Consider the following 15,385-nt stretch of genomic DNA (forward strand, 5'->3'; position numbering starts at 1 on the left):
CACCATGTCCCTTATCCTTGGGCTGAGGCTACTGAGCATCCCATGCTGCTGACAGCTCCCCACTCCCCCCTGGCAGATCCCCCTGGGTGCCCACCTGGATTTCCCGGCTGCAGGTCTGCAATGCTTCCTCTGTGAGACACTCCAGCTTGTGCTGCAGCTTGCCATTCTGGTATGGGGTGTTTCCTGCTTCGTACAAGAGGGGCAGGATCTGCCATGGGAAGAGAGAAGGTGTGGATCATCCCATGGCGCCTCATGCTTGCCTTCCATCCTTCAATGCGCAGCCTGCATCCATGGCTGCCCCATGGAAGAGTGTCCTGGTTTTGGCTGCAAGAGCATTGCCTGCATCAGCTGGGGAGACTCAGTGACCTCCTGCCTTTGCCAGGCCAGGGTTGGGTATCCTCGCCCCTTGTGGTCCCTGTGTCCCCCAACCAGACCCTCAGCTGCTCCCCACCATCCACTGACCCTCCTTCCCCTGCTGCTGCCCACATCAGGGAAGATCCTTTCCCACTCCTTCACCACCTTTCCAGCATCAGCACTGTCCTATTAAATCCTATATCCACCAGATTAAGTACCCAGTGGGCTGCCAAGAGAGCTGGGAAAAAGGAAAAGGAGGTGGTTTGAAAAGAAGTAGAGGAGGAGGAGGAAGAGGTGTGATGGGGAGAGGGAAGTGAGACCAGGATCAAATCAGGGCTGACAGCGTGGGGAGCTGCCCAGCCAGCACGCTGGCCTTCGTCAAGGGCTGGTGGAGCATCCTCATTGCTGGGATGAACCCAGCCAGGGTGGGATGTGGGTGCCCCAGGGAGGGACCCCTGGGGGATGTAGGGGGTGTTTCTCACCAGTGTGGGTATCAGTGGGTTGCAGGATCTGCCCAGAGCTGGAGCACCCACCTCTCCCAAGGAGGGGTGCACGGGCAGGGGGTGCCCTCGCTGAAGAGGGGGTGTGCTTGCAACCCCCACTTCCCAGAGGATGTGCATACAATGGTGTGCCTCTGGGGCGAGGGGATTAAGAACATTTTGGGCCTGGTTCAAGAAGGGGATTCAGAAATTTGCAGCTGTTCTTTAACGTTCTGCAAGTGCTCAGCGATGTGCATCTGTTGCATTGATGATCCTTGTGTTCCCTGACTGTCAGTTATTATGTCATTAACTAATCGATAACCTGCTTCGATCCCGAACTGAAGCCAGGGAAGCTGAAGGGTTTCCCGGTGCGGTGGACTCACGCTGATGGAGAGGTTGGCATTCTTGATGGCCTCCTCTGCGCAGAGGATGTCTGCCTCCGCCTCCCTGCCTGGGCAGGCGCTGAGGATGTCGACATGCTTCTGCACGCTCAGGCAGATCTCATTCACCATCTGGAGCGCAGAGAGGCTGTGTCATGTGTCGGTGCCGGAGCAGCACTGCCAGTTCCCCTCCTTGCTGTGACTTTCCCGGAGAAGGATGTGCCAGACCTGCCTGATGGGGCGGGGGGCACACAGGCAGGATACTGCCCCTCAGAGCATCCCTGCCTAATTACCAGGGGTGCCACATGGCAGGGATTTGCTTGAGAGCATGCACAGGGCACTGGGAACATGCTGCATGGGGTAGCTTAGCAGTGAGATATCCCAGCATTGCATGTGCATGAAACACATGGGTGCAACCAGGAGGGTTCCTTGGGGACATTCTTTCTGCCTGGCCCCACTCATCTCCCTGGACTGCTCTGCCCTCCACTCAGAAAAGGTGGAAAGGCCTTTGTGCTGCTTGCAAGAGCTTACAGGAGCTAGCCAGGGTTGTTTGGGGCAGGGGAGGGCAGCCCCACGCAGCAATTTGGCCGGCAAACCTGTTCAGAAGAGGTGGTGAGGATGCCCTGCTGCAGCCGGAAGGTCTGCGTGGGCAGCGTGCGCCGCAGCTGGTTCCTCATTAGGCAGGACTGGAGCTGTAGCAGGCAAGAGGCCGTGAGCAGCCAGTGTCGGTGGCACCCAACCCCGTGCCCCCCAGCCCGTGGCCCCCCCACCTTGTGCACCGCCTCCTCCGTTTTCTCAGGGTTGCTGCGGTATGCCTGCACCACATCGCTCATCGGCAAAGGCATCGACTTGAGGGTGTAATTCCTGCCAGGCAGCACAGGGGTGAGCAGGTGCTGCGGGACCCCCCTCAGCCTTGCGGGGCTCATCCCCACCATGCACTTCCCCGCAGACATAACCAGCCCAGAGCCCACCCACCAGCAGCCTGGGCATTGCTGCAGGGTCCAGCCCAGGAGGTGGGGACGGCCAGAGCCTGGCCCCGACCGGGCGGCAGCAACCACCCAGCCAGGCTCTCCCTCTGCCCCGCAGAGAAGCAACAGGGCCAAACCCCGGAGCTGCTGGTGTGCTTGGCTGGTGGGCAGCCTCTACCCATCGTTCACGGGCAGGGAGCAGCAGAGCATCACATCTCCACCAACAGCAGGTCCGCCCGTGCTCGCTGGGGACAGCCTGGGGTGACATGGGCTGTGCCAGCTTGGGATGCAGAGCCCAGGGGAGACCCTGAGGTCTGTAATGAAGGTGCCACCACCGAACGGGTGGTAGGTTGCTTTGCTGGCTGCAGAGGCCGAGCAGTGGACCAGCTGTATGCAACTGCGTGATGCACTTGCTGCTTCAAGGGGACAAGAGGCCCTGGGGATGGTGACATACTGGTGCCAGAGGCTCTTTTGCATGGTCGTACCAAGCCAGAAGGACCAAGCTGCTCCCTCCTTACCTCTCCAAAGCCTGAGCCACCTCCAGGAGCCCGTGGGCAGTTGTGTTGTTCCTGTCCCAAACCACAGTCCTGCAAAGTAAAGGACACGAGTGAGCCCTGCCTGCACCCACATCACCCCAAAGTTGGTGCTCACCCACTGGGTGCCAGAAGGAATGAGCCCAAGGCTGACCCCAGGTACCAGAAAGCCTAGAAATGGGGTTAAAAATCTGAATCTCAGTATTCAAAATGTAAACTTGGACTTTGCAAGGAGCTGTAAAGCATGTGGGTGCCTGGAGGGAGTGAAGGGCAGGGAGGACACAGCCAGGCCCCATCCTGCTGGCAAGGGCAGATGTCCCCCAGAGGAACAGCTCTGGCTGGGAGAACCTTCCCCATCCCCTGTAGACACCCCTGCCTTGCATTTGAGAGCATGATGTGGTAAAAAAATGGCATTTTAGGAACTGATGCCAGTGCATGGGTGAGGGCAGTGACTGCAAGGGCCTGGCTGCAGCACCACGGGCTGTGCAGGAGCCTGGCAAAGAGCTGGCAAGTGCCAGGGCTGAGCTGCTCCTCTCTTGCTCTTCACACGTCCCCTGCCAGCACTGCCAGATGACTGCCATGAGAGGAAGACACGGGCACAGCATCTGACTATGCACCAGGAATGGTCCAGGGCCACATCTGTGGTCACCAGGGGCCGTGATAAGCCCCCTCCAATGGCATCAGCACCACAACCAGAACCACCATCCCAGGGACACCCGGCACGAGGTGGGAAGGGCACCCACAGAGCAATGTGCTGCTACCTGAGCTTCGTGTTGATCTGCAGGGCCTTGGCTAGCATCTTGGCCCCCGTGTCCCCCATGGCGTTGCCACTGATGTCCAGAGCAATGAGGCTGGTGTTACTGCCCAGGGCACTCAGCAGGACGTTGGTTCCCAGCTTGAGGCGTGATTCGGCCACAGACAGGGACTGGAGAGGCTAGAAAGGGGACAAGGAGGGGGAGAGGTGGCCAGGACACACGTCAAGACGTGTGTCACCCTTGCTGACACAGCCTCCATCCCTGTCCAGTGGCCACTGGGCTGGCAGTTCTGTGGGCACCTGGTGCCGGTTTAGGAGAGCCCAAGTCACGCCGAACCCCAAGAAACAGGAGGGCGACGGGTGCTTTAGCAACACCCTGGATTTAGCTCAGATGCCTGGCAGCAGTGAGGAGAAAAGAGGTTTTTTTGGAAAGCTGGGCTCCAGCCAGGTTACACCAAGCCTGTCCTCCATGTCTTCAGCCAGACACAGCCTCCCGCTTTCCCAGTGGAACGGGAACAGCTCTCTGTCTGAGCTTCTGCTTCAGATGGAGGAAAATAAGAGCAGGAGGATTTGAATGGTGGGGGGAGGGGGGGAAGTTTGCTCCCAGCCTGTGCTGGAAGGGATCTGGATGGGACCCTGGCACGGTGGTGGCGGAGGGTGACCAAAAGCATGAGTGGGGTGTCTGAAGACAACCCAGACTTACGCAGTCATCCTCCTGGGTGAGCTGGACAATGCGGTGCAGGACATCCAACAGCCCCTCTCTGCGGGAGAGGGGAGAGGCAGGGGGTCACACGTGCATCCCCCGAGGCCATGGGGCAGCCAGCAGAGCTCTGTCCTCCCTCCCTCTCTTGCCTGAGGCTGTGACCTAGCCCTGCAGTGCCTGCGGTCCCATAGGAACTGTGCCAGGAGCAGGTGATGTCCCCCCACGGTCCCAGGCTCCCTGCTGGGCAGGAGCGGGCAGGACGGGCAGGCAATCCCAGGCATTCCCAACCAGCCCACAGGCTTTCAATGGCAAGAGAGGGTTGAGGTGGTTGCATGGTGCCAGCATGGCTCCTGGCCTGGCTGCTCTGGCTTTGCACTTACTTGGATTTGATGTTGAAGTTCTTCCCCAGAGAGATGTGCCTAATGGACTTGCTTCTGCCGATGGAAAGCACCAGTGTCACCATGTCAGGGTCAAAGCCTGCAAGAGATGGGAGACACTCACAGGGGTGCTCCAAGCAGTCCACAGAGGTGGCACCTAGGTGGTATCTCACAGAAGACCTGAAAAACCACCAAGCTGCCAGCGTGGCATGCTGGAGAGATGCCCAGGGAAACTCCTGAGCATCTTCCTGCTCTTCATGGCTCCCCCCAGAAGATCGAAGACCTGTGCAGAGCTGGGGTCCCTAGGAGTGACTCCAGGGAAGGAGCACCTGCTCTGGGGCCCCCTGCTCTGCCAAGGCTGTGCTGAGCCATGGGGAGCACTTACGGAGCTAGAGACGGCGCTTGCTTTCTGCCATCCTGCAGGAATGTGCCCTCCATCACCCACCCACCACCCGGACAGCGTGGGAGAGCTTCTCACAGCTTGCCTGCAGCTGCCTCCACTCCCATCTTCACAGCTGCAGCATCCTCAGGGAAATTTGGCAAGCAAAGGTGACATCCTTCCTACGGGGCAGGGATGTGGGCAAGGATCTGCTCACCCAGCTGCTCCGCCAGCCAGGACCAAGAGGCACCGAGACCCACCTACAGGACTGTCCCTCCTGTGTGGAGCTGCTCTGCTGGGAAAGCCAGAGCCAAAAGCATTTTTCAGCAAAGGCTGGCAAAAATTTTGGATGAGACCATGAGCTTTTGGAGCATCGGTGGCTTGAACAGTTTTTTGAAGGACTCCAAACCACATCAGCTTTCCCAGAGCCATCTGGCTGTCAAGGAGCTGCATGGTCTGCTGGGAGATCTTAGCAAGGCTGCTTAAGGTCTGGAGCCTTTTAGGTGAAATTCAGAGCTGGCAGAGGTGATGTTTGTGATAATTAGGATTGCTCGTCCATGGCTTCAGAGGCCATGGAAGGACAAGTCTAGCAGCAGAAGCTGCAAACTCTTGTAGAGAGGTGGGAAGAGTTTCAGCCCAGGGAGACCTTTTCACTGCTTCAAACCCTGAGCTAGCAACTTGAGACCGCCTCAAATTCAGTGAGCCGAAGAGGCTTGCACCAGAAAAGATGCGAAATGAGAATTTTTGGCAACTCCCAAGGCTGGAGAGGATGAAGAAGTCACCCCACACCCTGTGCCAGAGAAGCTTTCTCTGAACAAGGGGAGAGGCAAGGGCCATCGCCGCTGCCTACTGTGGGATGTAATGCTGGAAGGTGATGGAAGAGGTCTGGCACACTGGGAAGGACATCAGTAGATGGAGAAGAGCACTTGGAAGGACTGCCTACCTTGGGGAAGGTGGGGTGGGGGTGGGGGTGGTTTTCAGGGGTAAAAAGCCATAAAAGCCTAATAAGGTGGTAATTTCTCAGGCAGGGATCCAGTGGTGACCACTGTGTGCCTCCAGCCTACAAGACAGCCTGCAGTGCTGCAGCTGCTGCAGGACTTTCACAGGTGGCGAGTGCAGTTCAGTGTTCCTTTAGCCAGCGCAGGCAGGGGCGACAGACCCTGCCCATCTCCCTGCGGGCTCCCCCACCCTCACCAGGTGCCGAGGCTGAGCCAGCCTCTGCCAAAGAGGCCACGGTGTCTGGCCTTCTCCCAGGTGGGGAAAAAGCAACCTACCGTTGTCAGACAAGTCCAGGTCACTGATGGAACTAGCATCAGGGATGAGATCCTGGATGACTTGGGCCCCCGCTGATCTCAACTTGGAAGAAACAGCAAGACATCAGTTCAAGGGGAGGCACTGAGCCCTGCGAACAAGATCCTGCTGTCAGGAATGTCACCCCAGCCCCACGGCAGACAGGGCATGGACCTTCCCCGCACAGAGAGCGAGCCTCCTCCACTGTTTCAATGGGACCCCCTGGCTGGCCTGACGGCACCCATGGGTGCTGGCCCCTCACCTCGCAGTTGCTAAGATCTAGGTGCAGGTCACTGATGTGGCTGTTGTCTGCCAGCCCCTGCAACAATGCCCTGAAAAAGTCACCAAAGCCACCCATCGATGTGAGCAACGGGAGCACCAGCACCCACCATGGAGCACCCCACAACAGTTCAGGGAGCGTGAGCGGGGTGCTGGAGAAGACATGCTTCCCAGAGCTCTGCTTCTCACAGCTCCATCCATCCTACCCGCCAGCCCTTTCAACATGCAAAGCACTGAGCGAGGTCCCCCCCTAGACCATGCTCACCCCAAATCCATTCCTCTCGGTAGACTCACAGCCCCCCCCTCACCTTACAGCATCTGCTGGCAGCTTGGTACCTGCCAGGGAGACGTGGCTGAGGGCACAGGCCTGCCCAAAAAACTCCTTGATGTCAGGGGAGATGGTTTTCACCCTCCTGAAAAGGATGGGCACAACATGGCATCATTTGCCCCCCAGCTGGGTGCTGCACTCCCCTCCCCACTGTCCTGGGGCCTTACTTGTGGGAGTACACATTTTTGGAGAGATCCAGATGAACGAGGCTGGTGTGGCACCCATGGACCAGGGCTCCAAAGATCTGCCAGGGTGGGAACATGAGCCATGTTCAAGGAGGACTCAGCTGGTGCTGCAGCCCCTTGCACAGCTCAGGGAGGGATGGGAGATGGGACAGGACAAGCTATGAGGGGTACTAAGGGGGGATGTGCCCCATGCTGGGGTTCCCTTCTTCCTCCTGCTGAACCCCGAGCTCCCCACCCACCCACGGCAGTGGGCACAGAGCGGGACGACGCTGGGCTGGCTGCCCGCTGCCCCACACGCCCTGTCCCCGCGGCCCCGTGCCAGTGGGATGGGTGGCAGCACCCCCCAGCAGCGCAGCACAGTTTCAGGAGGGGGCTGGGGCAGGGACTCCTGGCCACGACCCCTCGCACGGTTACTCACAGCATCCAAAGGGCAGTCCGTGCCGGCCAGGCTGAGGTGGCAGAGTGAGCGGCACCGGCGGAGGAGGCTCTGCAGGTTCTGTCAGCAGAGGGGGCTCAGTGGCTTTGCACAGGACCCCGACCCCCTGCCAGCACCCTGCAACCCAAAAATCCCAGCTCCAGCCCCCCTCCTCCCTCCTGCTGAGCACAGGGATGAATCCTGCACAGAAGGACCCAGCCCCATGCTGCTCACTCCTGGGATAAATCCTTGCTCCAGGTGGCATCTCGCACCCTCCTGCAAGGAGATGCAGGGGGACGTCCCCAGTGCATCCCTCAGCTGCTCCCAGGTAGGCAGGGAGGTGCTGCAGCTGTGACTTCCCTGTCCCTGGGTGCTGCAAGGCAGGGCGCAGACCCCAGGAGGCTGAAGCCATCCAAACCACACTGGGGACAGAGCCCAGGTAGTGTCACCGCATCACAGCCTGGGCACTCACACTGATGTCGCCGCCAGCCAGGGTGCCAGGGTTTCCAGAAAGATCCAAGTGCCGGAGGGAGGAGCCAATGGCTTTGTTATCTGTGAGAGCCCTGCATAACGTGCTTATACCTGCCCCAGGAGAGAGGAGGATGTCTGCAGGTCCCCTGTACTGGAGGGAACCATGGGGCAGACAAAGGGACACTTTCCTACAGCTGGGGCAGCAGGACACCCTATCCTTGAAGATGCCCTTTCCAGGGTGTCCCTGCAACCCCTCCAGCCACCCCTTTGGTGCCAGCCTGGCCCCGAGTGCTGCCGTGCCCAGCCTCCCAGCGGCACCTGGGCAGGGAGCGGGATGCTGGGCTGTACCTCTGGCAGTGAGCGTCGTCCTGGCCAAGCTGAGGCTCTGCAGACCCTTGGGACTCTTCTTCACGTACTGGCTGAAGGCAATGATCCCTGATGAAAGAGCAGAGAGCCCTGAGGGACCGTTCTAGTGCAGCTTGGTGTCCATCCCACCCCGAGTTCCAGTCCCTGGTGGGGGACAGCTGCCAGTGGGATCTGGAGTTGAACATCAGTTCTCATGGACGTAAACTCATCCCGGCTCAGAGGTTGGGTACCTCTGTCTTCCAGCTGGTTGCCAGCAAGGTTGATAGTGTGCAAGACAGAGTCGGGGTGGTTGCTGAGTGCCTGGGCCATCCTCTGTGCAAAGTCACTGTGGGAAGAAGGGTCACTCATTGAGCAAGGTATGGCCACGTCCAGAAGATGTGGCCACCAACCCTGTAGCCTTACAGGGAAGTGCCACCAGCTCCTGCCTGCTGAACGAGTTGAGCTGGCTCCATCTGAGGAGGCAGCAGGAGAAAGCAGAGCATCTCCAAGGGTGGGATGCTTGGGTTGAACAAGGTTTTGCAGGCTGTAGGGGGTCTCTGCTCCCAGTGGAGCATGCTGTGGCCGGGACGAGGCACCAACACTCCCCTGACACTTGGGTGCATGGACTCCCCTCTCTCCATGCACGAGGGGACCACCACCAGGCTGCTGAGACCCTGCTCATAACCATGCCAGCACCCTGCAACAACTTTGCTTACGCTTTCACCCCGCTGTTTTCCAGCACCAGCTCCTCCAGCGTCACTGATTTGCTGAGCATGTAGAGCAGCTGCTCCGAAATTTCTTGGTTCTGGCAGGGGAGAAGAAAGCCCTTCTGGAAACCTGGCCACCTCCGGCGCACCCGGTGCTGCAGCACTGGCACTCACCAGCCTGAAGTCCTTGCAGGAGACCTTGGTGAACCACAGGTTGAAGGACAGCGCAGCGACACTCAGCGCCACATCTCTGCAGGGTGACAAGGATGACAGCATCAGGAGCCAGGCTGAGCCAAACCTGGTCCTAAACGGGTGCCCCAAGACACCCAACCCTGGGGTGCCCCAAGAGTGTTCAGTGAAGCAGGAATGGGGTCCCTGAGTTTAAGGCAGCCCACACAGGGCTCAGCTTTCCCAGATTATTCCCTCAGGGAAAATAAAATTAATGTAAATATTTGCATGCTTCTGTCAAAACCTCTGGTGGTTTTTTTTCTTTTTAATTCTGAGCTCTCACGTAAAGAACAGCACAGGTTTCGCTTGAGTGGGAACAAATTTCTTTTTGACTTCTGGGTCCAAAGACATTTCAAAAGCTGTCTCCTTTTTGGCCAACTGCACACAGATCCTCTGTTCCCCAGAAGGCTCAGCCCAGAACTCTGACTTGCTATGCCCCAGCGCAGTGGCTGCCTTCCCCAAGCCGAGCCCTTGCTCCACCTTCCTTGGGATGGAGACACGGCTGAGCCCCACTGGGAGAGCTCTGGGCACAGCCTGAGCCGGCGGCACTGCTGTGGGGTTACAACAGATGTCTGGGGGGCTGGGAGGAGCAGTGTCAAGTTTGGGGGAGGCAAGTGGCACCAGCTGCTTTGCATAGGGAAACACCTGACAGCCACGAGCTGCAAGAAGCTGCCGTGACGTTTGGTCCTCACGCCTGTAAGCAGCCCACAGGCTGGGTGAAGTGTTAAAAACAAACAGGGAAGCTGCCCGGCCTCCCGGGGCCGTTGTCCCATGGGATGGGGCTCGTGGTGTCTGGTGCGGGGGAGCATCAGCCTGCAGATGTGGCATCCGTGGAGCATGTAAAGCAATAAAAGCTTCTAACACGAGCAGAGGAGTGTGTTGGGCCATCCCTGCATCTACAGCAGGCAGGATGAGGACGAGTGCTCAAGCAGCAGAGGGCACTGAAGGCAGCATGGCTGGCAGACTGACCGGCTCTCCAGGTGGCTGAAGTCCAGCAGGTTGAACTCACGGCAGTCCTGGCTGTGGTAGATGTTGTCCACATCCTGCCCGGATAGATGGACACATAGATCAGGCTCAGTGACTGGTCTTGGGGAGGGCTCGGGTGCTCAGTGCTGCTGGAGGGAATTGAGCCCTTGGAGACCCTCCCTGGGGAGCTCCTTGCCCAACCCCTCCCCTGATGCTGTGGCTGACCGGGCACATGTCCCACGTTGGTGGGACAGCTCGGTGGGTCCTGCAGCACTTCTGCAGGGACTGGCCAGAAGAAGGCAACACACCCCCAGGGTGAGGACAATGAGGGTGTGGGAGAGGTGGGCTGGAGTCAGTCCCAGAGGCAGGGGGGGACAGCTGGTCCTGCTGTGGCTGGGTCCCAGCCAGCTTCTCCTCTGCTAGGGACATCCAGCAAGGTCCCAGATTTCCTAGGGTTCTCCTTACATGACAGTCTTGGAACAGCATCTCATCCCCTCTTGTACTTTGATTCCACCCCAGCAAGGAGCAGGAGGTATTCAAGCCAGGCAAAACTGCAGTTCCCAGCTCTGGGATGTCCCTGGTCACTGGGGTGTCCCAGCCCCGGCAGCCCCACAGGGCTGCTGCCTGCAGCAGAGGCACCCACGAGCATCCCACTTCCCTGCCCACCAAGTGGCACACGGCAGCTGCCGCTCCTTGGTGGGACAGGCCAGCTTACCCACTGGATCTCCTCACGGAAGGCGAAGCCGTTGTAGTCACATAAAGCAGCGTAGGTCTCCGAAAACCCCCCTATGAAGAGAAGGCAGCCTTGCTGGCAGGCCTGCCACAGGAACAGAGCGGAGAGCTTTGGGGAGGGCAGGAGGCAGGAGAGGGGCAGCAGGGGCTCAGAAGGGGTGGCAAGGGTTCTCCCTGCCCTCCTCAAAGGGGCCAGAGTGTCCTGCGGGGTTTACTGCCAGCCGAAATGATGGCGCAACTCAGGGGGCTGCGGCTTGCTTTGCTTGATCCGTATGGATACAAGGCAAGGGGCACTGCTGTGATGATAATGGAGGTATCCTACTTCAGACCAGGCTATGGGAAAAGCCCCGGCTCTGCAGCGATGCCACGTGACGGGGGTGGAAGCTGCGTGTCCTCACAGGTGGAACTGAGCATCCTTGCCCCACAGCTGTCTTGTTCCTTTCTGAGGAACTGCGGCCCCTCAGACCTGCTCCTGCCCCGTGGGATGGCGTGGGCTGGCGGAGAGCAGTCCCCTCCTAGCAGGGCTCCTTCTGCCCCAAGCCACCATGGGTGCCCTGCCAGCAGGGGTGGGGGCTGTCACATCAATGGGTGTTGGGCTGTGATGGTCCCCAGGGTGCTCCAGCCCTCCTGGAGATAATGTGCCTGGGGAAGATGTGTGTGGGGAAAAAAGGGCTTACCGCAGGGCCCAGGGCTGCTCTGCAGCATCTCCTCCAGCGAGTCCGTGATCTGCCGGATCCTCTCGTACAAGTTGGGCGGGGAGTTCCTGAGCAGCGTCCTGGGGAAGGACCAGAGGGGTGTGGCAGTAAGCCAGGAGAGCAGCATCTCCATCACTTTATGCTTAGCTACCACCCTTGTGCATAGGGTGGCCGGCAGCATCCCTCCCGATGTGATCGGGGAGCCACGTCTGGCCTCCATCACTGTGAGTTTCTGCTGTGAAAAGGTGCTATTGTGAACCCACCCCAAATTTGTGGTTTTTCTGAGCAGACGTTGATCCGATGCCTACACAACTATCCCTGAGGAGCAGCAGACCCTTACCCAGGAGATGAGTCTGGAAAGACCTTCTTAAGTGACATGGTGACATGGATGACAACTTGCTCCAAATCATCAAAGGACATGAACCGGAAGGCGTAAGATGCTGCATCTGTTTCTATGACAACCTGCATGGTCCAAAGAATAGGAGATGCCTGAATGAGCTGGCAGCACACAGCGTCCCCAAGCCCCCAGACACAACGGTGACAGCCATCGGCTCCTCACTGCAAACACCCAGCCGCTGCCTATAAACCCAGCTGGAGCACTGTGAGCACAGGGAAGGCTGCAAGCACCAGGAATAGGATAGATATTGTAGGGTAAAATACAAGAAAGAGATCCTAACGTGCCAGAATAAGGCATAAACCTCCCCCAAAATTCAAGCTAAGCTGATGCAAAAGCAGCCCAAGGCAGTGGCATGAGAACAGCCTTGACTCTGCCTGCAGCAGCCACAGCTGCAGGACAGAGGTTTCCTCCCTGAATTTCTCTAATCGGGTTTTAAGGCTTTTTTAGCTTTCAGTTCCTAGCAGGAAAAAAAAAAAAAAAAAAGAAAAATCCCATGGCAACACGCTCCCTAATTTAATTACATGCTGATTGAGGCGTGGGATCGGGATGACAATTATCTGCTGGCATGGCTGCAGCAGGCAGCGCGGCTGGGCTGCCTGCACCCTGCCTGCCGGCCAGCAACCCTGGGCCTCCCACAGCCCCCCCAGGGGTCTCACCACCCCCGCCACCCTGGGCTCCCAACCCCAGCACCCCCTGCTCTGCCCAGCCCCTTTTTGTTCCTCTCCCAGGGCTCAGCCACGCAGAGCCTGCTGAGCAGCAGAATCCCTGTTTAGAGGCTGGGGCCATCATCACTGATGATGCTTTAATGAGCAAAAGCCAAGCTAGAAGTTAACGAGGACTGCGGCGCTGCTCCAGCCCACGCATCCAAGCCAGGGCATCCCGATCCGCCCCTCTCCTCCACGGCTCCTACCTGCCGCACGTGCCCTGCGCGCAATGCCCCTCTCTAAGAGGATTATCAGGGTTTAAAACACCCTCTTGCTAAATTTGGCTTTGCCTCCGTAAGCCAGCAAGCGTTTGTCACCTTGTCCCTGCTGAGCAGGAGGTGCCACAGCTAGGCACTGCCTGTGGCTGCTGCAGGGGAAGAGGCACAGGCACCCACGCTCAGCCCCAGCACCCCTGGGTGCCTGCCTGCACCTCCAGCCCCGAGGGTGATACCCCAGGCGTAACAGGATTTCTTTATGGGTGACAAAGGGATTGACAGCCCGTGGAACTCTCACAGGTCATCACTGGTGGCCCTCAGCATGCAACGGAGGCGCAGGACAGCCCCAGCTCCCATGGTGGGCTCCAGGCCAGCATTTGCTACAGGGGGATGTGGGCACAGGGTGGGGTGGTGGGTGCCCGGGCTGGGTTTGCCACGGGTGTTGGTGCCACTCACCAAGCTGGGCTCTCGCACTGTCATCTCCCTCACCTCCAGGAAGCTGAAGGTGCTGTGAATCTGTGCGTGAGAGGAGCAGGATCAGCCCCAGTGCTGATGGAGAAGCAGGACCCAAAGGTGCCCCCGGCTTCCACCCTTCCCCATACCCCAGGTGGTGCCCAGCCATGCCCCCAGCCTTCACCAGCCCCTGACTCACCCTCCTCCCCATCCTGCTCCTGGGGACTTCCCAGACCCGGTGGTCCAGGTGCCCCAGGCAGCTGAGCGATGCTCTCCTAGGAGCCACAGGGCTCTACCCTGGCACAGGGTCCCTGGCACTTACCCTCACCGGCAGCATCACCAGCAGCACATAGGCTCGCCAGGGCGTCAGCACCTAGGCAGGGGGGGACATTGGCATGACAAGGGACTGTGGTGACATGGCAGCCACCCCTGTCCCCTGCTGCGGCCATGAAATGGCTGCCTGGGGAAACTGGGAAAGCAGGAACCCAGCCAGACTCTGCACGTACCAAGATATAGTCATCATACTTGGATTTCACCTGCAGCTGGATGCTCATCACCAGGAGAACCTTCTTTGTCCCCAGGAAGGTGGTGATGCTCTCTGAAAAGACCAATGTCTGTGTGAAGTGAGGTGGCTAAAGCCACCCCGGTCTTCTCCTGCATGCCCTGCTGCCCTTGGGAACTCATTCCCCTACGCCCCCGCCTGAACCAACTCCTCTCCACCCACACCTGACAGGCAGCCCCTGGTTGCTCTCTCAGTTAAGCCACGTGCTTCTTCACCAGCCTTGGGTCTTATTTGCTGCTCAGGTGATAAACCCACCTTCCCATTGGCTTCAGCTTCAGCCAAGCACAGGCCTTTGGGGTTGCTCGTTTATGCTGCACATGTGCCTCGCTTGCCGGGAGCTGGTGCTGAGTGACAAGAGGGTCCTGGTTTCTCTTCCTTCATTCCCAAATTTACCACTGAGGAGCAGCTCAGCACCCAAGTCCTTCCTCCCCACAGTGCAGCCAAGGATGTATTCTGCTTTTGCAGTTTTTTGGGAACTCTCCTGGCCATCACCTGCACAGATGATTGTGTGTGCCCACCTCCCCATGTTTGCAAACCAGTCACTTGTGGACCAGCACAAGCATCGCTCCTGCCTGCTGCCTCCTGCCTTGTGCATCACCTCCCCACCTCTCCCGATTCACGTCTCTCCCTCAGAGAAACGGACCAGAACCACAGCTGTCCCTTGCCACGCAAAGCCAACCAGGTTTTTATACCACCACCGAGCCCTGCTGGTCCAGTGGCTTGAGCCACGTGTCCCCAGGGACCCACCCTGGTAGAGCTGAGACCTGGGACCACAGGGGCACAGTGACCTGGCTCCTTCCCACCCCACTGCAAGCCCCATGGGGCTTGTGAGGCTGCAGGACCCCAAGACCTTTGTGGCCTTTTGCTTTTTCAATCAAATGAGGGAAGGCTGGGAGCAGCAGTGCTTCACACATCCCCCATGCTGCTGGGAAGCCAGGCCAGGGCTGTGGGCTGTGACTCACTGGGAGGCTGCTGGGGACCCTCAGCTGGCCGGGGGACCCCAAACCCATGGGACTGAGCAGCACCACGCTGCACCCACCAACCAGGCAGCTCAAGCTGTGCAGAAGCACGTCCTTGAGGAGCCAGGCTGTTATCTGGGGATGCTTTTGGCCCAAGCACCATCCTTAAGCATGTGAGTTCTGGGGGCAAGAGTGGCCCTCGTAGCCCAGAACCTGCTTGGATCCCTGAACTGCAGCTGCTGAGGGACCCGAAAGCACCTCTGGCAACCCCGGCATGGCAAACCAGGGCCAAGCAGGCCCCACGCTAGCACTTTCTGTATGGCACTGGTACCACGGCAGCACGGCGGTGGGCGATGCTTACCTTGCAGCTCAGTGGGAATCCCTCCGGGGGCTGCAGCCATGGTTGGAACCACGGGGTCACCTGCCTGGGGATGCAGGTGTCAGGGAAGCATCCCTGGGCACCGCGGGGAAAGGCACCGCGCTGGGAGGAAGCGCTGAGCTTACCAACTGGCAGCGCCGCTGCCTCG

At 59.0% G+C, this 15,385-nt stretch overlaps 1 protein-coding gene across 4 annotated transcripts in view; it reads right to left on the reverse strand.

The window, feature by feature from the left end:
- CARMIL2 (capping protein regulator and myosin 1 linker 2) overlaps nt 1-15,385 on the reverse strand; it is a 24,887-nt gene extending 9,502 nt beyond the window's left edge. For 3 of the 4 annotated variants that reach the window (XM_055818599.1, XM_055818597.1, XM_055818598.1), the window contains exons 1-25: nt 15,220-15,385; nt 13,844-13,935; nt 13,660-13,710; nt 13,341-13,400; nt 11,909-12,030; nt 11,551-11,648; nt 10,857-10,927; nt 10,145-10,218; nt 9,122-9,197; nt 8,957-9,045; nt 8,492-8,586; nt 7,897-8,330; nt 7,428-7,505; nt 6,992-7,068; nt 6,805-6,909; nt 6,480-6,549; nt 6,202-6,283; nt 4,552-4,648; nt 4,172-4,229; nt 3,476-3,648; nt 2,700-2,768; nt 1,984-2,077; nt 1,810-1,905; nt 1,217-1,345; nt 95-208 (exon numbers count right to left, since the gene is read on the reverse strand). In XM_055818599.1, coding sequence (XP_055674574.1) covers nt 95-208; nt 1,217-1,345; nt 1,810-1,905; nt 1,984-2,077; nt 2,700-2,768; nt 3,476-3,648; nt 4,172-4,229; nt 4,552-4,648; nt 6,202-6,283; nt 6,480-6,549; nt 6,805-6,909; nt 6,992-7,068; nt 7,428-7,505; nt 7,897-8,330; nt 8,492-8,586; nt 8,957-9,045; nt 9,122-9,197; nt 10,145-10,218; nt 10,857-10,927; nt 11,551-11,648; nt 11,909-12,030; nt 13,341-13,400; nt 13,660-13,710; nt 13,844-13,935; nt 15,220-15,259 — 2,544 coding nt within the window. In that variant the 5' untranslated portion in view covers nt 15,260-15,385. The remainder of the gene's footprint in view (nt 1-94; nt 209-1,216; nt 1,346-1,809; nt 1,906-1,983; nt 2,078-2,699; nt 2,769-3,475; nt 3,649-4,171; nt 4,230-4,551; nt 4,649-6,201; nt 6,284-6,479; nt 6,550-6,804; nt 6,910-6,991; nt 7,069-7,427; nt 7,506-7,896; nt 8,331-8,491; nt 8,587-8,956; nt 9,046-9,121; nt 9,198-10,144; nt 10,219-10,856; nt 10,928-11,550; nt 11,649-11,908; nt 12,031-13,340; nt 13,401-13,659; nt 13,711-13,843; nt 13,936-15,219) is intronic. The other variant, XM_055818600.1, reaches the window with a different exon arrangement.

The sequence above is a fragment of the Falco peregrinus genome, chromosome 14, assembly GCF_023634155.1.
Source record: "Falco peregrinus isolate bFalPer1 chromosome 14, bFalPer1.pri, whole genome shotgun sequence".
Lineage (NCBI taxonomy): Eukaryota > Metazoa > Chordata > Aves > Falconiformes > Falconidae > Falco > Falco peregrinus.